The sequence below is a fragment of the Gymnoscopelus microlampas genome (genome assembly GCF_963454915.1).
Source record: "Gymnoscopelus microlampas genome assembly, chromosome: 14".
In the NCBI taxonomy this organism is placed as follows: Eukaryota; Metazoa; Chordata; class Actinopteri; order Myctophiformes; family Myctophidae; genus Gymnoscopelus; species Gymnoscopelus microlampas.
In genome coordinates, this window is record NC_139951.1 from 20,297,120 (window position 1) to 20,319,639 (window position 22,520).

Below are 22,520 nucleotides of genomic sequence, written 5' to 3' on the forward strand. Positions count from 1 at the left end.
ACATCAGTAACAGGTTATCAGTCCATTTTATGGCTCCAACACAGCTATGGCGGGGAGTACGTGCTTGGCGCCACTGTTTACAGAACATTGTGGTTTGTCAGTCTATGCTCACAGCCTTATTGTTGTAGTTGTCATTATAATTAGTTATCATTCTTGGTTTAGACTTCCTTTTATCCATGCTAGACCACTGTGGACAGGTAGAGGAAGTAATGCAGGGTAAGCAGGACAAGTCTAGGATAAGCTGTGATGGCAACAAAATAAACATGAAAATATGACAAATAGAGCAACAATAATACATTTATGCAATGTATGGAGACCGTTGCTGTAAAAGGACAACTATCTAAGAATTTGTAATGGGCGTCACATATTAGCCGTACAAATAAAGCATTCAGAAGGCCAAAATGTGAAAGACTAATAACCAAACCTAGGGCTTGAGAAGTTGCACCAATTTCTTCTTATATTTAGCCTAGCATCTCTGGACCACGTTAGCATATTTAAGGTATTTGCATCATCCTCATCTTCTCATCACTCTTAATTCAAGCATCTTTTTTTAATTCAAACCATAACGTGCTGGTCTGAGTGACAGAAAGGAGGAGGACATAGACAAAGTCAAGACAAAAGGTACCCTGGGGGCTGCCTAGTGTCTACTACTCACAGAGACATGCTCCACCCCTGCAAGGCCCCTGACCTCTTCACCGGGCATTGAATAATAATGATAAAACTTTCCATAAGATATTTTACAATAAAATCGCTTCAAAGTTAAATGTGTGTGGGCACGCTCGGGCACACGCGTGTGTACTGTATTATGTCACAGAGTCTGCTTTTATTTGATGTAAACTGTGTAAAGTCACTGAATGTAAGTTGAGTCACGTTCTGTACACAGTACCCAATAATCTCAAATGCTTTTGGGATAGAAATAGTCAATATTTGCTTTGAAATGCTTTGAAATTCTAGACTGAAACGTACAAAGATAATATGAAAAGTGGTATTTAGGGATATGCTATTAGCACACTGGTAGCTTAAATGCTCTCGGTAGGGGTTACGGAGAGCAAAATTCATCCCAACAGAGAGAGAGAGAGAGAGAGAGAGAGAGAGAGAGAGCGAGAGAGACTGTGCCCATTGGTTAACCGAGTCTCAGCTAGCTGATGTTCTACTGTAAATGCATGAAAGAACAATTACAACAGACAATGTCGTCTAGTCATTGGCTACTGTCTGTGTGCACACATGAGTGAACACAACTGTGTTGGGTTGGGTCGGGTTGCATTGTGTGTGTGTGTGTGTGTGTGTGTGTGTGTGTGTGTGTGTGTGTGTGTGTGTGTGTGTGTGTGTGTGTGTGTGTGTGTGTGTGTGTGTGTGTGTGTGTGTGTGTGTGTGTGTGTGTGCGCGCGCGTTTGAAGTCTCGGATCTTTGTTCTTGGTTTCTGGGCCAGGCCATTCCATGCCTGCTGCTAGGCCAGTCACCTCTCTCAGCCAATGACGCCGCAGTGGTTGGGGCGGAGCTAGTAGCCACTAGAAGCAGTCAAGCGATGGATGCTGCTACCTCATCTCAAAACAGTGGTCCCTCTGTTCATCTGCCTGCGCCCCCTTTGTCACCAAAACACTGGGTAACATGAGATGCATCTTCTCTTGACCTACAGGACAGTTGTCACAAGAGCCGTGCACGGCCTGGGAATCCGCTGGACAAAAGGCAAAGCTTTTAAGCGTTGAGACTTCTTTCTGGTCTTATCTCCTTTCATGCATACACTTCGCTGAACCTACTGTATCAAAGACGCTTTTCAATCTTTGTAATGTTGCTACCACGCCTGCTCGCAGAGGACTGCAGAACAAGGCAAGCAGCCTAATAACAAGCCAAAGTAGTCCGTCCTAGTTGGACATCAGTACTGACTAGACAAAGGAAGGAACCGTTGTTTGTCCCACTGCGTTGCCATTCTCTGTTCCACAGAAGGCCATGCATCAGTGTGTGGATGTGACCGCTGCGGTCGAGACCTTGTCCTCAGTGAAATTACTGCCCGTATTCTTTATGCTTACAGTTTGATGATAATTGTATGCTAACAGAAACTTTGCCGATTCTTACTTTCAACCTAGTGTCTCTATTTTGGGCATGGCATTATTGGCAGAACTCTTCAAAAACGTTCCACGCTGTGAGCTTCATCAGGTGATGAAGGCCAAACTGTGGCCGCAACATTGTTGCAGATTGTTTTCATTTTAAACTGTTATTCATTGTGTCCGGCACCAGCGAGATCTAGATCACAACCTTCACTTTTGATGTAGGAGAATCAAACATTTAACTTCTCAATGCATTCTGTGTATCTCCAACAGTCTATGTAAAACACATGGAAATATGTCACTTTATGTAGGCTGGTGGAGATTTTCAACCACTCTCAAAAGTGAGATCTCGACATACAGAACACATTGGCAAGTGTGGCATGATTTTAAATCCTCACAATAGAACAATATGATTGAGTAAATAAAAACTCAGCAAAATTGCCTTTTAAAAGCATATACTGTAGTATCTGTATCATAACATTTTTAGTCTGCCTTTTATATGCTTTCTTTGTTATGCAGGCATGATCCAATCTGAACACTCTTCTTTGGGACAAAACACAATGTGGTTGGCCACGTTATTTTGGCCAAGGTTACTATTGGTCAAAACATGAGATCCTTGACAGAGGTAAACATCATGGAACAGAACCTGTGCCCCAAATGCCAAGACACGCAGGTATCAGCCGACTGCCTCACTATAAGAAATACATGAGACGGGGATAGGAGAGAATAAATAGCATGAAAGGTATATGTGTGTCTAATGTAGTTTAGACCATTGATTCTCAACATGGGATCCAGGGACCCTACAGGGGTCTAGACTATGATGATGCTAAAAACAATTGTGAAAGCATGGTGCAGTAGGTGGACAGGGGAACCTCACATGTTAACAGAAACTAAGAATCCTGATGACAGCTGCAGCTAAACAATGCAGTACACCTGCCTTTTACGCTTTTATTTCCATTTCTTAATTGTTATCTCAGAGGTATTGGATTGTCTATTGTGAGTGTGTGCGCGCGCGTGTGTGTGTGTGTGTGTGTGTGTGTGTGTGTGTGTGTGTGTGTGTGTGTGTGTGTGTGTGTGTGTGTGTGTTGGTCAGAGTCAGACAGAGGCTGTGCCTGTGTGTACACGAAACTCAATAAACCCTCTCCCGTGTCACACCACTACACTCACATCGCATCGCATCACATCACGCCACACACACACACACACACACTCACACACAACCACTGTCGTCATTTTGGAAGCGGTATGACTGAATGACTCACCAGTGCACGCTGCCAAAATCCCCATAATGCACTCTGGCAGCTGGAAACTGACATTGCAACACTAAGCCCCAACCTAGAAATTCCAGGTCTGTATTAGCAAGCTCAGCTGGTAAACACACACACACACGCTCAATTTATTCACACGTCACTTATGCTAATAAATTAATATTATAATTGAACCATAATTGAACCATCAATGAGAAAGACGGTTAAACTATCAGACAGAGGCATTCATGAAGACATAACAACATGGCAGAGCAATATATCAAAATAACAATGCATGCAACTCATGCTGTGTGCAAAGGGGTATTCTCTACATGAGATGTACAGTATCCGTGCACCAGTCTGTGTTACCTACACGCACATTACAGCAACAGTCTCCACAATATACCAATGTAAACAACATAGAAGATGGATCAGCATTGTGACTAGACATAAATCTCGTAGTGGTAAACCTATTAAATCTGTGACATCATCAGTCATAGGCAGGAGCATGGGTCCACGTTTACGTGTCCTGGACAGTTGTGTTGTCTCATGCTGTGTGTATTCTGTGTAATGCTTCATTTATACTCTCGTCATATCGTGGTGTTGCTTACCGAAAATAGCAGATCTACAAGCTCAGAACGCATCACAGATGCGTTGTGAGCTTGTAGATCGCTATTTCCGGCACACAACACTGTCGTATGACGAAGTACAAATCAGGCTTAACGCAGCCTAAATGGGATTCGGTCACCTGGATGCGGGGGCCAGCGATTAGGCTATGGAACAACACCAGCTCCCAACACAGTAGGTATCCATACGTGCCGTACTTGACCCAGATCACACACAAACAAACTGATTGAGGAGATCAGTGACTGGCTGTCTGCTGCAAGACAAAGGTGACAGAGCAACATGTTGAATGGTGACGCAGTCAATTCAACACCTCTTGTTTGCTTTTATTTTTCTGGTTTTGTCTCAAGTCATATCACCAGGTGGAACAAGCACTTTAACTCACTTAACCCCCGCTCATTATGCTAGGGTGGGATGGCTCAGGGTAGAGGACAGAGTACAGTACAACTTGCAATGGGCCTGGTCTACAAGATACACAACGCCACAAAGACTGGGCCATTTACCTGTCGAACTACTTCAATAACGTTAAAGACGCAACACAATCATAACAAAAGAGGGAGCTCCACCGATTCGGCTCAAACAAGGGGTTAAATTTGTTCTACTGCTGTGCCACCACAATGTGGAATGCCCTACCGACAGTCATAAAAAAGTGTGACTCCTTACCCTCCTTCAAAACCACTCTAAAAGAGCACTTACAGGTGTCTGCAATTTGTAACTGGCCCCTGTAAAAAGTCATATATACTATTCATATATATAATGTTTTGCATATTATTGTATATTATTGTATGTCTTTAAATGTCTTGATGAATTGAATACACAGCACCTCAATGTAAATTATACCTGTTTTTTTGGGGGGTTATCCTTTAAGCATCCTTTTGTATAAATCTGTACCACTGTACCTTTTTTGTAAACTGTTAATAAAGTATTCAATCAATCAATCAATCAATCAATATAATCATATAATCATTTTAGTGAATTCCACTGTGGTGATAGCATGCCATGGAAACTCGTTCCTGAAACTTGTCCAGACAGATCACACAGTCAGAGGAGAATGGAGATAGACTACATTCTAAAACACTGCATATGTTTGTAATGTACAGTAGGGAAGTTTCATCTAGAAGTGTGTGAAGTTCTGTGAACATGCTAGCACCTAACCTCCACAGAGAAGCCCACTTACAAGTAAATGGCATGAACCCGACAGGGTAAAATAGTCACATATTAAGCATGTTACGTATGCATGTACTGTATGTATTACACATGTATGTATAAATGACATGTGTATATGTAAAATGTAAAGAGAACAATACAATATAGTGCTTCAAAGAAACTAAGATACCAGGTTAACATCAAACCTAGCATCGGTCTAAACAACATGCTACTGTATATAGCAATTGTGGTCAAGCAAAAATAAATATAAATAACAAAAACACGTGATCAAGTAATAACCAATATACAAGATATCTACATGTATAACTAGGATCTATCTGTACAGTGGATGAAGTTGCAGCTCATCATTTACACCCCCTTGGGAGTTGTCATAACTGTTCATATTCGTGACCACGTTCATTTGACACATCCCGTTCACTTTACACATCAAAGACAAGTGGGAAGAAATATCCCACATACTAGCTAAAAGGCGACCTGGCAGAGCCTCAGAGTAGGAAAAGAGGGACGATTGTGAGCCGATTTCCCTTGAAAATCACCTGGACCCTCCTCCTCCTCCTAACATTTTTGGCTGGGTAGCATCTCTGTGATTTGTCCAGCCAGGTCACATGTGTAAGGGCTGCTATGACTGCATGGTAAATTCCTCAACCAAGCATCAAAATGGGCCTGGTCCTCTCTCGTGCACAATCAAGCTATTTTACCGAGGAGAGACTCACTGACAAAGAGCATACAGTATACATAGCACTGGCTTATGCAGCTTTACAAGTTCTATACAATAAAGTCATCCGACCATGTGTTTATATAATATACTACATACTGCTGCTGGTCATACAATCTCCCTGATTCCTGGTAACTTGATTTGTCTATAATTATGTGAAATGTGTTCAGAAACCTAAAAGACACTTGTTTTATAAAAGGACATACAATAAAAAATATTTCTTATTCTGGCTTCATGGTTTTTCCTATGCTCTGGTGCAATTTGCATGTAACAACAGTCAGGGACATTAATTACCAGCCAAGTTCAAAGACAATGACAGTGCTTTGACACAATATACACACGCCATTCTGTTATAGTCTGAGTGAACCAGGAACTGAAGCATTGACCAGTGGTGTAAAGTAACTAAGTACATTCACTCACGTAAAGTACAATTTCGAGGTATTTTTTATTCCACTACAGTATTTCCAATTTTCAGTACTTTTACTTCTACTACACTACATCTCAGAGGCAAATATTGTACTTTTACTCCACTACTATTATTTGAAAACTTTAGTCAGTTACTTTGAAGATTTTGAATATTATTATGAACGTACATTAACCATTTCAACCCTATATAATTCTGTACTTTGGCTATTTGAAAATAGTCGATCTACAAGCACAGCGTATTGTGAGCTTGTAGATCTGCTATTTTCAAAATATTTTAATATATATCGAACTTGGGACATCCTGCATAATGAGTATTTTTACTTTTGGTACTTTAAGTATATTTTGATGCCAATACTTTTGTACTTTTACTCAAGTAAATTCTGAATACCGGACTTTTACTTGTATCAGAGTAGTGCTTCTTCCATCACTGGCATAGATAGACCACCCTGGCTGTAGGCCCAGAGATGCTGAGTAATAAAATGTGAATCACCCTAGATAATTAATCTCTGAAAGAAAATGACTGGTGCACCTTGGCAGAGCAGCAGAACTAAACCAGTGACTATAAAGGCAGACTAGACTAGCGGGTGGCAGGTTGTCTAGGCTAGATTGTCTTTTCTTGGAAAATGTCACAATAAAAGCATTAATTTAATCAGCTATAACATGTAACGTTGCAGTTAACAGGGCCTTGGGCTTGAACAAAACCTAAAACACTCGTGTTCGCATATCGGAACTACGCAGACTCGCAGATCATATGCGGCATCGACAAAATTAGGAAAAGGGCAACTGGCTGAAACGGTTATTAAAACATATTTTGAAATATAGGGTATGTATTCCGATTAATTCAAGGCGTGAGGCTGACCTATATGCACAGTTAGCCATGGATACACGACGGTCGTCTGTCACGATCGTCATGGATGAACTTCAACCTGGTGTTTGCACTTTCTCCATTTACGTACATCTACATAGAAGTTCAAATTTCAAATATAAAGTGCTTTCCCCATGGCCAGGGATGTTACAATTATGTACGGGCCCTCGGAAGTACCCGTATCATCCGTATTGTTCAATAAAAAGCATTTTAAGTGGCCATTTTCTCATAGAGTTATAATGTATCAGAGTGCAGTACATCTCCCAACCCGATAGGGTCACGTAGTTGCAAGCATATGGAGAGAATACGGAGAAAATGGCCACCAATCGGAATAAAATGCTTTTTTATTGAAGAATACGGAAAATACGGGTACTTTTGCGGGCCCGAACATAATTGTAACATCCGTGGCCACGAGGTAAGCACTTTATATTTGAAATCTGAACGTTTATGTAGATGTACAGTTGTAAATGGAGAAAGTGCAAACACCAGGTTGAAGTTCATCCATGACTGTCATGATATGACACGGTCATGTTTCAGGGCTAATGTACAGTAGACAATGTCATAACGTGAGTGACATTCGAATAACCAAGAACATGAACAACGTTCCTCCCCCAGGCACCACAATGCGTGCAAGGACACCCGCGATTTGTTATAAAGCCTTTCATATGCCTTTATAAAATGTTGAAACAACCGAAAAAGTAATAGAAACATAGATAGCAGCCGAGAGCAGCTAGATAAGCGGAGTGTGTGTGTGATGCATTTTACACAAAGCGGTCATTCATTTTCAAAGTAAAATCGATACAATTTACAGTATAAAAGAAAGGAAACAATCAATTGCATTGATCATCAATGCAATTGATTGTTTCCTCTCTTTATTGTAAATTGTATCGGTGATATAGCTCTTCACTGTTAACTTGTACACAAATAAAACATGTTGTCCTGATCAGCAAATAACCGTCGAATAATTTGCCACATGACACTAATATCGCATACCGTTAACTTACCTGTAAGACGATGTGTTAAGGTCCTTAAAATCACAAAAAATGGAGAAGTTCAATGTTGGCAGTTGGTTGTCATGTATTATCGTTATAATCCTTTTATCCTCTGCTGTTCCACGCTGATGATCGTGTGCTTCTCTACAGTTGTTCGGGGGGAATCACTACCTTATCTCTCTAACCCGTTCCCTGACCAGCACCAGCTGCTGCCAACAAAAAATCAGTTCTCTTCTTTTAATGTGTCTTTCTGTGATGAATTTAAATGTCTCACATCCTCTCTGGCCACGCCACATGGGCTGACAGCTTGGCTCCGCCACACAGTCCAATGAGAGAAGAGGCAGGGTGCAGGATCCAGCCAGTGATGGAGTAATTCGCTGAACGGCCCCAGTTAGTTTACAGGGAGGAGAGAGAGAGAGAGAGAAAAAAAAGTGAGATGGCAAGACAGCAGGGTTACTGGAGTTCAGATGATCACTCTCTGAACCACACTGGATCCCAAACACAGTCTGGAGTTCAGAAGATCACCCTTGAACTACACTACCCTGGCTGGACGAAACACATGCAAGGCTGCAGGCAAGGACAGGGAGGCAGCCAAGTTCAAGTTCAGCATCACTGAAGTTCACGCACTGGACAAATGGCACAGGGAGATGATTGAGAAACCACTGTCCCGAGCAATGTTCAAGTCTAGTGATGCCTTTCGAAATGCTGAACAGGACTCAGCAAAAAAAAATAATCAAATGCTTGTTCTACGTTTCTGCAACTATTTCATCATGGTACTGTTGAAGAAGCAACCTACGGTAAATTTAACTTTCTTTTCTGGGCTTTAATTCTGATTATCCTGCTGTGATAATAAATGACCTACGTATGCATTTATTTGAATGATGTGACTTTTCAAATAAAATATTATAACAATGTGTTTTGTGGTGAAGTTTTGTGTTATGGTCTCTTCAATTCATAGTAATACAATAATTACATGTTGTGTGCAAGGTACATGTTTGCATGGCGTGAAACATAAAACTATGCATAAAGGTGGATAATTAGGAAAAACTACTTAATTCATTTGAGTAATTAACTAGGATTATTGAGCTTTGCATTGACTTCTAATTTCAAATTCATTACTAAAAGTGAATACAAAGCAAAGAAAAAAATGCATAACAATCAATATATTGTTTTTTTTTTTTCCTGTAGTGGCTCAGCAGTGATTCATTCTGGCATCAGCATTTATGCTGTATTTCATATCAAATTTCAAATTGTAAAGCTGTCAGTGAGTTTCATTTGATGTATTGACAATACAGTGCAGTACCTTATTTGAGCATGCCTCATTTAGTCATTTAGTAAAATGAGTAATTGAGTAAGTAAGAGTAAAACTTCAGATAATAGGCTACTTTATCCTACAGTACATGTAATATAGGGCATACATTGACCGGGTATTCACATTCAGACTGGATATTGAAATCATGTGATATCTCATCGTAAACTGTAGTAGATAAGTTGTCATCAGTGCAACTAGACAAAGACTCACTTGTGTAATATTGCATAACATTACGCTCTGTATAATAATGTATGGGCACCGTTAACACACGTGGTGACACACATCCTGATTTCCAAAGCGATGTTTTAGAGACCAATCACAGGCCGGGGGTGTGTGGTATTGTCCAATCAGAATAGCCGGGAGGGGATTGCTAAGAGATAGGGTGATGTAAAGGCGGAGCTTGTTGCCAGCTAGGGATAGTGACGTAGTAGGGAAGGTTTCGTCTGACTGTCGAGGTAACTAGAGTTCAAACAAAAAAGATAACATGGTGTTCTTTAAGGCTGTACTCCATTGTTCTATACCCTAAAATACAATCATTAAAGATGACCTACTCTGAATGCACTCATTGACCGTTAAGAGCGCACTCTCACTAAATATGTTTCAATATTAACTAATTAACCACTTAACCCCCAATGTCCCCATATGGGTAACCGGAGTCCCTCAGGGCTCAATACTAGTGTATTTTCTGTTATTGTGGGGAAAGCTTTCGCTGAAAATAGCCGATCGACATGTGAGCTTGTCGATCTGCGATTTTCAGCATGAACAATACAGATGCTGGGGTTTAAAGTGGTTAAACTTGCCATTACTTTTATCAATACTTGATAAAGGTGATAGTGTGCGCAACATGACAATGATAATATAGAAATGCATACTTTGTTTAATACAAAAATATATTAAAAGCCCATGATTCTGTTCAAAATGAATAATATTGTTCTGCAAAATGGCTTCACGCTAGACAAAGGCAAACAATAATTATCCCTGAGACGAAAAGGAATGTGGTTTTGTAAAAAAAAAAAAAAAAAAAAAAGGTATCAACATGTACCTAGCCAGTGTGCCAGACTTGTTCTGCATTCAACACAGACACGTCATTGTCATCTTCTCTGCCAAAAGAAACCGGCTGAGATGGAGACTGGCACTAATAATGTACCAGGAGAAGCACATTCATCATCATCCATCCATAGAACTAAAAGTATAAAACAGACATTTCCATTTATAACAACACTGTGAGTCCCTACCAAACATGAAAGAGGAATCAATTCATGGGGGGCCTCCGTGATGCATTTGTTTGCTTTGAAGATGCACTGGTTATGGTATCCATAGTGGGGCTGGGCAATATATCAATATTGTATCGATATCGTGATATGAGACTAGATGTTGTATCGGAATAAGACATAAATCTAGTCTTTTCCAGGTTTTAATCCCTTAAAAGGTGCAGTAATATTTGATCTTTTTTAAATAATTGTTAAATAGCTGCTACATTCTGATAGTAATCATTGCTATAGAGTGTTTGTTCAGTAACAGGGGTCTCCTTGTATCCCCCGTTCTTTAGTATACAGAAAATGTATTTTCAGGTCGGGATTACAATCTCATCCAATCAGGAGAGACAACTCATACAGGATAAACAAGTGAAATTGGAAGGGATGACACAAAGAAATGAGTAGATGGGTAGGTACCCTCACAAAAACATGCAGTAATCCTGGCCTCTATACTGCCTCCCCCTGGTCAGCCGGGGCGCCTGATGGAGGGGAAAGGAACTGGTTGGAATAACGTGTTCCTTCCACGCGCCACGTCTAACCAGGGAACCTGGAAAAACTTTGTGACCTTGTGTATCTGCCATCTCCGCTATTTTTGAAACTGGTTGAAAAACAAAACAAAAAAAAACAACTGATATTATCGTCACAATATCGATATCTTGTGAAATATTGTGATATTTTGTCTATATCGCCCAGCCCCAATCCTAATCCATAGCAAGAAGCATCATCTGGTCCCCCAGAAAAGGAGATGGCTATGAATGTAAAAGTAGGGCACATTTCTATGCTTTAAATATCTATGATGCTTCCCCAATATGCATGTAATACGTAATATAATGCAATACATTCAGGAGGGTACAGTTACACAGACTAACATCCATCGATCAGTCTTTAATGTTGTAGTTTCTGATCTTGCTGATCCTGCCCGTCTCTGCAGTCTTCTTAGTCTTGCTTGTTTGTGAGGAGAGTGACCTCCCAGTGGGTTTCTTCTTCTCCAGGACAGGAGCCCTGACACCCTGCACCCTCACCTGGACTCCTGGACTGCTGGGCTCCGCCAGGTCCTGCCTGCTCAGCTCCGCTTCGCCTGAGGGTGCAGACAATACAATATGAATTATTTATGTTAAGATAAGATAAACCTTTATTGAGCCCTGTAGGAACATTCAGGTGTCATAGCAGCAACAGTAAGCGTGAAACACAGGGTAGGTACAGTTAAGACTAGACTAGAGAGATAAGGATAAGATAAAAGAGAGATAAAATAAAATTAATTGTTTAAGAGTCTGACACTACTGACCGAAGCATAAATATACAATCTCTCAGTATATGCATGAATACACATTTATTGTCAATGGATATACATGTATGTACAGACTATCAACAGTGATTATGAGACTAATATATGTACAGTGTTGTCAAAGGGTTTACAGCAGTGAATACCTGGATAACATGTGTACAGTCTATCAACAGTCAATATGAATATAATGAGAAAATGTACAGCGAACAGCTAATATATGAATTTATTAATATAAGTCTCAGTCAATCAAAAGTGAATATACGGTATATACACTTTTGATAGACTGAGACTTACTTATATCAAATATAAGTACAGTATAATATACCATATGAGTGAATGTAAGTGAGTCTGACAACAGTTATCCTTAAAGTCATACTGTGTAAGTATTTAGTAGTCTTTTTGGCAACACCTCTCGTAGCTCCGTTGTCATTACAGTTTGTCTATACGAAACAGAAGGTCCACTCATAAAGGAAGGCTTCAGGGTCCTATAGCGCTGAAAATAGGGGAAGAAATGTACTCTTCACTAGATCAGATTTTCTCGCCTAGTCATTCTCTTATGCCCCTGAAAGCCTGTGCTTTGCTCAAACATCCAGATAACATTTCAGCACATCATGTCTTGCATCCAACATGCAACACTGAGGTGTTCTTCTACTTGTGCCAATGTCCTCCGTCATTTGGAAATGCTTGGCAGTGCCATCTGTGGAGCAATACTTATCTCACCAACTAAATCACGTGTCACAATTATGTCAAAGTGTCTGATCACACACACACACAATCCTGAGAGAAGGGCTTCTACTATGTAATGTTGCAAATCAAAAAACTCTTACAGTTGTGCACTTCCGTTTATTACATTAAAGAAGGTATGGATGTTTAACAAATTAACACTGAGCACGAGTCAAATCCATATTTAATTATTAGTTTTTTAAATGCAATATTGTCCACAGTACACAGTTAATTTCTCTGAGGATTTTATTGCGTAGTGGACAGTGTGCCTGCAATGCTCTGGGCTGCCACCTGCCAATCTATTCTTAGTATTTTCAGACTTCGATGAAAGAATGTTGATGCAATGTTCTTATTTACAATGAGTTGAGAAGAGTGTGTCTGTACATTTGTGTAATAGTTTATTATACATATTTCATTCAATTCAATGGTTTAAAGTGTACCCAAGCCTTTTGCAAGGTTAGTGTTGTTGCTCAATTAGGTTATATGTCCTTGATCAGTAATTTCCAGTGTGATCTGGCAGCTGGTTAGGCTGATTGAGAAATTGTTCCCTGGTAAGTTGTACAAGGCCACGCATTGGGCAACCTCCCACCCTCTATCTGTTCTTTCTATCACTGACCCAAAAAGGATATCGATGCTGGCGGGCTGTTCAGGAAATGGAAAAAAGTTACATGGATCAAATGTAGTTACTATTTAGTCAAAAAATAAGTAATTGTTAATACTTTTCATTGGTTCAATATTTATAAAACCCACAGACAGACTTAACCACTTTCAACTTGGCATCCATACTTTGGGCATGTCATTATAGGATGAAAAGTTTACTTTTAGTTTTCAAGATAAAAAGTCCTATCGGCTATTTTTGATACTTTTGCGCAACACTGTCATATGACAAAGTATTGGGCATTCGATTCGATTCGATGAAAAAATCTAAAAAGATGAAATATGGAGCTACAATCTTTTTGCCCAACAGCGAGGATATAAGCATCATATACATCTTTACCGTTCGTAATTTGGGTCTGTGATTGTGTGCATTGTGACAGAGTAACACTGGTCATATTGTCTTTAAAGAGGAATGTTGCCGGTATTTAACGTGAATCCTATCATTCTATTGTGAGGAGGGCCTATGTGACATAACACTTCCCAATGCATGGTGTGTGTTATGAGCTCATGCTGGAGAACCGCCTGCATCCTACGTAAGATAACGTGCTTCGATTAGTTTTACATAAGCTGGAGGGATTTTCCAGCGTGAGCTCTTGACAAAAAAACACATTGGGACGTGTTGTGTCTTCCTCACAATAGAACAATAGGATTCACATTAAATACAGCAGAAGTTTCCCCTTAAAAAACAACCAAATGCAGACAAACTTAATTTATGATAATCCTGATTATATGACTTAATATTGCAATCAAGATTATTAATCACCTCTGTGATTTTATTATTCCTCTGTGAGCATGATGGACGGGGAGATGGGTTGTGAAATGTTATATTAAACTTTGGTGAGGAGACGAGGGCAAGGTGCAAGAGCTGACCAAATACAGTCTTCGAATTACAGTAATTGGCAAGTTTCGCTATTACATAATTGTATGAACTGAACTCAATGAACTGATTTAAAACGTTAACATGGCAGTTAAAAAAATTCTGGCTACCACATCAAGGTGATGAAATGGGGTAAGTAAATGCCTGTGGTTTTGATCACAGGCATGTAGTTGGTGCACAGTAATCTCTTCATCATTTCGAGATGAGATGCCTGAAGAAGGTCCATTGACCGAAACGTTGCCTAAGTAAAGTTGTCCATATTATGCAAGTGTAGACGGTGTGCGGGTCATTTTCTTGTATTCTATAAGTTTGATCCCTGCCTACGCATCCGTCTCTGAGCTGATCAGGTGTGCATAAGACTTTGTTGTTTCCTGTAACTCTGAAAGTGTAAAAAATGGAACCAAACTCACTGAGTTAAATTGTGGTAACACTGAGGATTTTACTATGTAGGACGGTGTTGGTAAAAAGCCAGTTGAGAGAGAGTGAGTAACCTTCAGTGAGCAGCGAAGGACTCAGGCCTCGGTCCAGCATCTGCCAGACCTCCCTCAGTGACCCCTCGGTGGCCACAGACGACAGCAGAGGACCAGACGGGCTGGAGGGTGGATGTGACCCCACATCCAGATGTGGGGAGCCCTGCGATTGGCTGAGCAGGGGAGGAGTGTTCTCTTTGCTTCTGGAATGCTGAAGAAGTGGAAGAAGAGGACAAAAGGGCGACGAGAGGTTGAGCGACTCCTTTCGCTCAACTTCACCAATTACAGTTTTATGTAACGACGTAACGACTTAATTATCTAGAAACGTATCAAGAAAAAAAAGAATTGAATACTCTGGATTCCAAACTATGTGTCTGTATACGTATGTTTATTTTCACAAATGCACAATATGCCAATAAAATGTCCATCTCTATGGACAATACAACCTCTGAATCTGAATGGCCGTATTATCCAGTGTGACTCGAGTGGCTACATTGGGAATATACTGTTAATACTGTTAACTCTTAACAGTCCATTTTGTGTGTTATATATTAATAACTTTGAAAACCACAAATAAAGTTGGCACATAACTATTGACAAGTGCTACAGAATCTATTGCTGTATTGTCTGGTCTCTCCATGATGAGTGCTGACTGAACGGCTTAGCTTTGGAGGTGCTAGCAGTGTTTTCAGGTAATCAATTATTTAGAACCGCACTGTTACCTCATGCCTGGCTGTGTCTTGGTGCCCCTGGCCCCAAGGGTTGGCGGCCCCGTTTTCCCCCCAGCCTCTGCCATCAGTCGTGGAGAGGAGCGTCCCTGGCCTCTGCTCTCTCTGAGCGTACTGCAGCTCCTAAGGGGCAGATACAAAAATTAGCTCAACCAACTGCCCCCTCTGCTGGTCAAACAGAGAAATGCACAACATCGGAACGGTGACTGTGGTCACTTCAGAGTTGATTCCCTCACCTACACTGGGCGCTCAGTGCCAGGGAGAACAATGCGATATGGATATCAGTTATGTGGGAAATATGGAGGGATAGATAGAAAGGGGTTGAGCACAGTTACCTGTGTGGTGAGCCGGTACTGCAGCTGTTCCAGAGCAGAGAGACGACCCTGCTGGTCATCGGGTCTGCCTCTGCAGGAGTCTCTCTCTGGCTCCGTTGACTTGGTTGGTGTGACTGAGAGGAAACATAAGTCGTAATGAAGATGGGAGAAACACGTGTAGGTTTGTTGTTGAGGCATGGGCAATGTTAGTTCATACGCATTACGCATTGACACATTAAGCTCCCAGCTCCGTTACCTGACAACTTGAGCGTATCACACAACCTATTTTACATTTAATTAGCTTAACCCATTAAGACCCGAGGCGATTCTTATAATATAATAATTTATATTATATATATATATATATATATTATTTCTAAATCCTAACAGTTTTTTGGAAAAAATCTGAGCTTGTATATCTGCTATTTTTGAATAGCCAAAGAAATCTAAAGTGACACAGAAGCGTTCCAGGTGTTAATGGGTTAACACTTGTGCTCACTTGCTACAATGTTGCTAACTGGGAAATATTCTTTACGACGGTACGCCAAAGGGATCAGTTGTCTCTAGAACATCTTTGTCTGTATGTATCCCCCTCAAACATGTTGCTCAAATATGGAGTATGTCATTAAATATTTGCCCCAAATATGGAGTTCCACACGGTGCTCACAAACTGAGCACAGTAACTTGCTATCCATAACTACAGATTGCACAGTGAAGCCATGACGTTATTAGACCCTGTCTTATTTTCTTGGCAGGGGACAATCTTTTAAAACAATTATCAAAATGTTGCATCAGCCTTGTGCCTACCTACAGCCACATAACAGCAGTGCTCCCTCTTGAATGTTATTGCTTAAACATAACTATGCACGCTACAGTGCATTGTGAATTTGTTTAAATATGGTGATATGGTGTATGAACAGCATATGTGTTTACAGTTAGGAGTGCTTATCTTCTCTTAGTGTGTGAACTCTGTTAACTCTTCTCTAATCCCCCGGGCCAGCGGGGACCCAGGATCAGGGCAGCAGCGTGAAATAGCAACACACCACAATACAGAGGAGATCCCACACTTCCTGTCTGTGTCAACACTGCCTGGCCAATCAAAGCACAGCTGCACTTCCTGATTATACTGTTCATAAGTCAAACACAGCAAGCTGTGTCTAGCGTGCTCTAGATGTGATCACTCAGGGTGTACTGTGTATGACCGAAGCATGCTTTTAATAATCATGTAATGAATCATAACAATTTATTCTATAATTATCATCAAAACCAATTTTTGTTTTACTTTACGGCAGAGAGGAACACAGGTTCTGAACCAGGAATCAAACCCAGAACATTGTCAGAGCTGAGCGGTAATGTGGCCGATGCATTAGCTGGCCACATTACCGTATAGGCTCTGTGCATAACGCCCCGGGTGTCCAGAAGGTGGCATACCCGTCTCCTGTTCCGGTTCAGTTTCACATTGCTTCATTTGATTGATTGGGTCAGCAGCAGATTGAACTGGAAACACGTGACATCGTCATGTGTCATATGTCATAGCTTATAAGTAAGCTATGACATCGAGTCTATGTCACAGCTTACTTATATATCACAGTGTTATGTATTTTACAACCATTGCATCATGATATCATACTGTGAAGCCTCACATGGCTTTAGCTTCACAGCAAAGACCTAGTCAGCTTCTTTTGGTTATACTGGTCTGCTTGCGGGTAATAATAATAATAGCTTGAATTTATATAGCGCCTTTCGTGAACCCAAGGACGCTTCACATCAAAAACAATGAACAACCAACAAACAAACAACAAACAAACATCCAAGATGGCACCTCCCACTCCCCTTCTCGCAGTGCGTGGCTCAGATGGTACCACATTGCTCCGTGGACCACAACACTGCGAGGAGAGTTCCTCCTTCCAGAGGGACGACAGACAGAGCAGACATATGACCTTCAGTAAAGACGGCTCCTTATTTGGATGGTGCAACGGAGACAAGGTGAACGTGGCGAAGGCGTCAGACGGGTCAGTCGTTTCAACCTTTGACCTGCCTAAAACAGCCCTTCTCGAGTTCTCCCCGCTCAATACCGTCCTTGTCACCTGGCAGCCATACCAGGGGGAGCCTAATCTTCGGTTGTGGGACCTGCACACGGGTAGCAACCTGAAGGCTCTTTATCAGAAGAAGGTTGATTCATGGTGTCCCGGTTGGTCAGATGATGAGAAGATTGCCGTTCGGAGCGTTAACAATGAACTGCACTTCTTTGAGGACAATGACTTCAACACCATCGCCAACAAGCTTCACATGCAGAAGGTGTCAGACTTTGCTATGTCACCGGGAGGACTTCCCTGTAAGGTGGCGGTGTATGTTCCAGGTGTTAAGGGCTCCCCGTCCTTCGTGCGTCTCTATCAGTACCCCAATTTTGGAGGCCCCACTGCTGCCCTGGCCAACAAGAGCTTCTTTAAAGGAGACAGAGTGTCCATGCTGTGGAATAAAAAAGCATCAGCGGTGTTGGTTTCAACGAGCACTGAGGTCGATAAGACTGGTTCATCGTACTACGGAGAACAGGGTCTCCACTACCTGGCGGTTAATGGAGAGAGTGTTGTGGTCCAACTGTCCAAGAACGGTCCTATATATGACGTGGCGTGGAGTCCTAACTCTACAGAGTTCTGTGTGGTTTATGGTTTCATGCCTGCCAAGGCCACCATCTTTAACCTCAAATGTGAACCTGTGTTTGACTTCGGCACTGGACCCAGAAACGCAGCCTACTACAGTCCTCAGGGTCATATCTTAGTGTTAGCTGGTTTCGGGAACCTCAGAGGACAGATGGAGGTTTGGGACGTCAAGACATACAAACGGGTTTCTAAGCCCCAGGCTCCAGACTGCACCTTCTTCTCATGGTGCCCAGACGGCGAGCACGTTGTCACGGCAACCTGTGCTCCGCGGTTGCGCGTTGATAACGGATACCAGATCTGGCACTACTCCGGCTCTGTTCTCTACCGGCAGGACACCCCAGCAGGTGCGGAGTTGTGGCAGGTTCTGTGGCAGTCCTTCCCAGATGGCGCGTTCCCCGAGCGGCCGGTCAGGTACCAAGCGGCCCCCAGTGACCTGGGCAGCACGCAGGCCAAACCAGCACAGGCCTACAGACCACCAGCACTACGCAACAAACCAGTCACTGCCAGCTCCAAACTGCACGAGGAGGAGCCCCCTCAGAACATGCGCGGTGGAGCGTCTGGAGAAAAAACACCTTCTAAAGCTGCTCTGAAGAACCAGAAGAAACGAGAGGCCAGGAACGCTGCTAGACATGAGACAAAGCTAGAAGCCCCCGAGCCCCTCTCTAAACTCGCCCCCGCCACCACAAACAACCGATCAGCATCCACTGGTGACCCGGAGAGGGACAAGAAGATTAAGAACTTAAAGAAGAAGCTGAGAGCCATTGAAGAGTTGAAGGAGTTGCAGGTGTCTGGTAAAACCCTGCAGAAAAACCAGGTTGAGAAGATGCAGAAGGAGCATCAGCTGTTGAAGGAGTTGAAGGAGCTGGATTTAGGAGACTAGACTCCTCTCTGCCCCTGAATCACTAGAATGCCACTTCAGGTATAGGTGAATACTTTTGCATACTGTTATTGGTGGTGCTTCTATTGTTATTTCTTACCTTTGTATTCCTATATCCGACAGTACTTTCCTTACACTGTATCTCTTAACTGCTGTGCAGCCTCTGGGTGACTGAAATTCAATAAAGGTATCTATCTATATCTATCTAGAACACCGCCACACGTGGTTTCTAATTTGGGGCTTCATGGGTAGAGCAAGACGCTCACATCACCAGCTGGGCTGCATGGGAAGTAGAACCCCTAACACATGAAGTGTTGGTTCTTTTCTTTTTATTCTTTTTTTTTTTCATTTAAAAAAAATGTACATAAATGAAAAGGTAATTGAAATAACACGGCCCCCTCACGCATTAGAAGGACAATATCAGTCACCAGAACCAAGGACGTGTTTTTTTAACATGGTTAAAAAGTTACAATGGGTTTATATAGGAAGGGGCCGTGTCTGATCAAATTAATATAAAATGTGTAAATATTGAATGGTTTGATGAGAACAATACAAATGACAAAACGAGCACAAGGTGGCACCAAAAGGCGCTAAAAGGATAATGTGAAATACTCCTTGAAGAGCTTTGAAATTGACCTGAAACACTAGGAACACCAAGCCCTGGAGAAGAACAGTTCAGGAAGGTGCAGTCATCTGTGAGAGCAGGAGAAGCTCCTGTGCTATGTTGAAAGGGCAGCAGTCTACATCCTCTTTGACCTATCCAGTGTGCCGAAGAATATTCCTACCACCTGATTAGTGTATTATTGGCGTATTATTAGAGTAGCATTTGTTTGACCACAAATGCTAAGAATGTTGCTCAGACAGATGCTAGGTTTGATGTTTACCTGGTATCCTAGTTTTAAGCACTCAATTATTTTCTTTGCACTCTACTTATGTGACTATTTACCGTCGTCTTTTGACTAGGGTTCATGCAATTTAGTCTGCTTTCACTCTTGTAAGTCGCGATGGATAAATGCCTAAAATGTGAATTGCTAGTTAGTAAGTAGGCTACATGGTTATTTTACCCTGTAGTCCAGCAGCGTTGAGTTGTGCACGGAGACGGTTGCCCATCTCGATCAGCTGCTGCTTGTCCCTCGTCAGACGGGCGATACAGCGAGCTGCCTGCTTCAGCTTGGACTGCAGAAGAGGGGCGCTTAGCTTAGCGCCCTGGACGTCCCCCAAGAGGCCACCGGGCTTTAGGCCTGAGGCCAGCAGCTGCTGTCGTAGGTGAAGGTTCTGCTCTTGGACCTGTCGCACCATATCACTCTGTTGGAGTGGAGAGAAAGCCACAGATGACTGTAGACAAAAAAACATGTTCAACCCAACCTCAAAACTATTTACATTAATTGGGTGCTGAATACTTAAAAGATATGAAATAAATAAAGTCCAGGACGGCACTGTAATTATTAAACAATACTGGAGTCCTGGACTTTGTGAATGACACATCAGCCTACACTTACGTATATGTTATGATATCTGCTGCTAAATGTGATGTCTCACCTGCACAAAAAGCGTTTTTGCCCCACTTTATTTCTATCATGACCATGCACCTTATTTATAAATTATTTTGCATAGTTTGATATTGTGTTATCTGGCTTTGTTTCCCTTGTTTCTTTATCTATCTCACCCACTCTTTTACACCTGTAAACTTTGAAGTTGAAGTTGACAACAAGATACAGAGCAGTTTCAAAATACCTGTTCACAAACAATGGGCTCCCGTCTGCTGGCTATATCCAACTTCAGTGCTGACACCTGTGGTTAAACAAATAAATAGTGTGGATAATTTCACTCTGTTATCGCCATAAAAGTTAAAACAAGATCCCTAGACTGGATAAGACGGTTTGATTAGATTCAAGGCCAATCATCATTAATAAAACTGTTAATAATTGGTCCCTACTCCTGGCAAACATCCTACCGGTATATTAAAATTGGCTAGAGGGTCGGTGGGTGTGTGGGCGGACGGACCGACGGTGGAAGTCACAAACGTGTGAATTTGTACTTCCATGTACTGTTGTTCTCATGTCTTACTAAATAAAGTACATCAATCAATCAAAAATGTAACATCCGGACTTGCGAGGCACACCGTTGCTCCAATCTGCACCAAACTTGGCACAAATACTATTCAGGTGTCTGCCATGAGAATAGTCACACCAGGGGCCACGTGTGGCTCCCAGAGGCCAAATTATGCACCCCCCCAGGAGCCACAAGCACACTGTTGCTCCAAAGCGAACCAAACTTGGCACAAACATTGTTCAGGAGTCTGCCGTGTGAATAGTCACTCCCCAAAAATTCCACGCATGGGGCGCGTTTAACACTTAAAATGGCCATAACTCAATGATCATTGCTCTGATAAGCACAACATAGGACTGGCCGGGCCTGAAAATCTAGTCATTCAAAGCAGCTGCTGCTGTAAGAAAAATACGTGTTTGAACTTGACGTTACCTGGTTTCCCAGGGCAACCGTCTCCAGGTTGTTGAGAATGTTTCCTTTGTGATACTCGTCCTTCTCTTTGCGTACTTCCTCCAGCTCCATCTCCATTACGACAAGTCGCCGGCGTAGGCCCGCCTCCTCGGAGCCCCACGTTCTTTTCTGATTGGACAGCTCCAGACGTAGCTCCTCCCCTTCCAACTGTTTAGCATGGCACTGAGGAGATGGAGGAGGAATGGATCGGAGAGATGAGAGAGGGAGTTATGAATACAGAGGGAAATGGAGTATTTGAGAATGCTAACTATATATCATAGGTGAGGTGAGTTGGGATCATGATTGCTTTAAAGTTGCTAAACCCAGTGTATAGCTTGTCAGCTTACGTTAGTTTAGTCGATCTAGTGCACATTGGTACCTGTTGTGTGAGTTGAGAGAGCGCATACTCCAAGTGGGCTACTCTAACCACCTGCTTCTTCAGACCAGCAGCGTTGGCCACTTTCTCCACACGCAATCCGCCTGATCAGTTGCACACGTACAAAAAGGACAACTTAAGATCAAGTTATTATCACAACATTTTGTTTAAGTTCAACTATTGCTTGCACCTAGCCAGTGGTGTAAAGTAACTAAGTACATTTACTCAAGTACTGTACTGAAGTACAATTTTGAGGTACTTTTACTTTACGGGAGCATTTCCAATTGTCTATACTTTTACTTCTACTCCACTACATCTCAGAGGCAAATATTGTACTTTTACTCCACTATTATATGAACACTTTAGTTACTAGTTACTTTGCAGATACAAATTATTATATTATAG

General features: G+C 41.9%; 3 protein-coding genes across 5 annotated transcripts in view; 1 reads left to right on the forward strand and 2 right to left on the reverse strand.

The window, feature by feature from the left end:
- Positions 1-11,185, reverse strand: part of fasn (fatty acid synthase) — a 49,771-nt gene extending 38,586 nt beyond the window's left edge. Inside the window, exons 1-2 of the mRNA XM_084079180.1 lie at positions 11,067-11,185; positions 8,094-8,458 (exon numbers count right to left, since the gene is read on the reverse strand). The gene's annotated coding sequence lies outside the window, so the exon portion shown is untranslated. The remainder of the gene's footprint in view (positions 1-8,093; positions 8,459-11,066) is intronic.
- ccdc57 (coiled-coil domain containing 57) overlaps positions 10,255-22,520 on the reverse strand; it is a 29,792-nt gene continuing 17,526 nt past the window's right edge. For all 3 annotated transcript variants that reach the window (XM_084079182.1, XM_084079183.1, XM_084079181.1), the window contains exons 15-22: positions 22,119-22,219; positions 21,722-21,922; positions 20,975-21,031; positions 20,305-20,545; positions 15,725-15,837; positions 15,384-15,512; positions 14,683-14,872; positions 10,255-11,727 (exon numbers count right to left, since the gene is read on the reverse strand). In XM_084079182.1, coding sequence (XP_083935308.1) covers positions 11,528-11,727; positions 14,683-14,872; positions 15,384-15,512; positions 15,725-15,837; positions 20,305-20,545; positions 20,975-21,031; positions 21,722-21,922; positions 22,119-22,219 — 1,232 coding nt within the window. In that variant the 3' untranslated portion in view covers positions 10,255-11,527. The remainder of the gene's footprint in view (positions 11,728-14,682; positions 14,873-15,383; positions 15,513-15,724; positions 15,838-20,304; positions 20,546-20,974; positions 21,032-21,721; positions 21,923-22,118; positions 22,220-22,520) is intronic.
- Positions 17,519-19,243, forward strand: LOC311059553 (eukaryotic translation initiation factor 2A-like; the record flags this gene model as incomplete). Its single annotated transcript, XM_084077564.1, has 1 exon — positions 17,519-19,243. The coding sequence occupies one exon, from the start codon at positions 17,519-17,521 to the stop codon at positions 19,241-19,243; it is 1,725 nt and encodes a 574-aa protein (XP_083933690.1).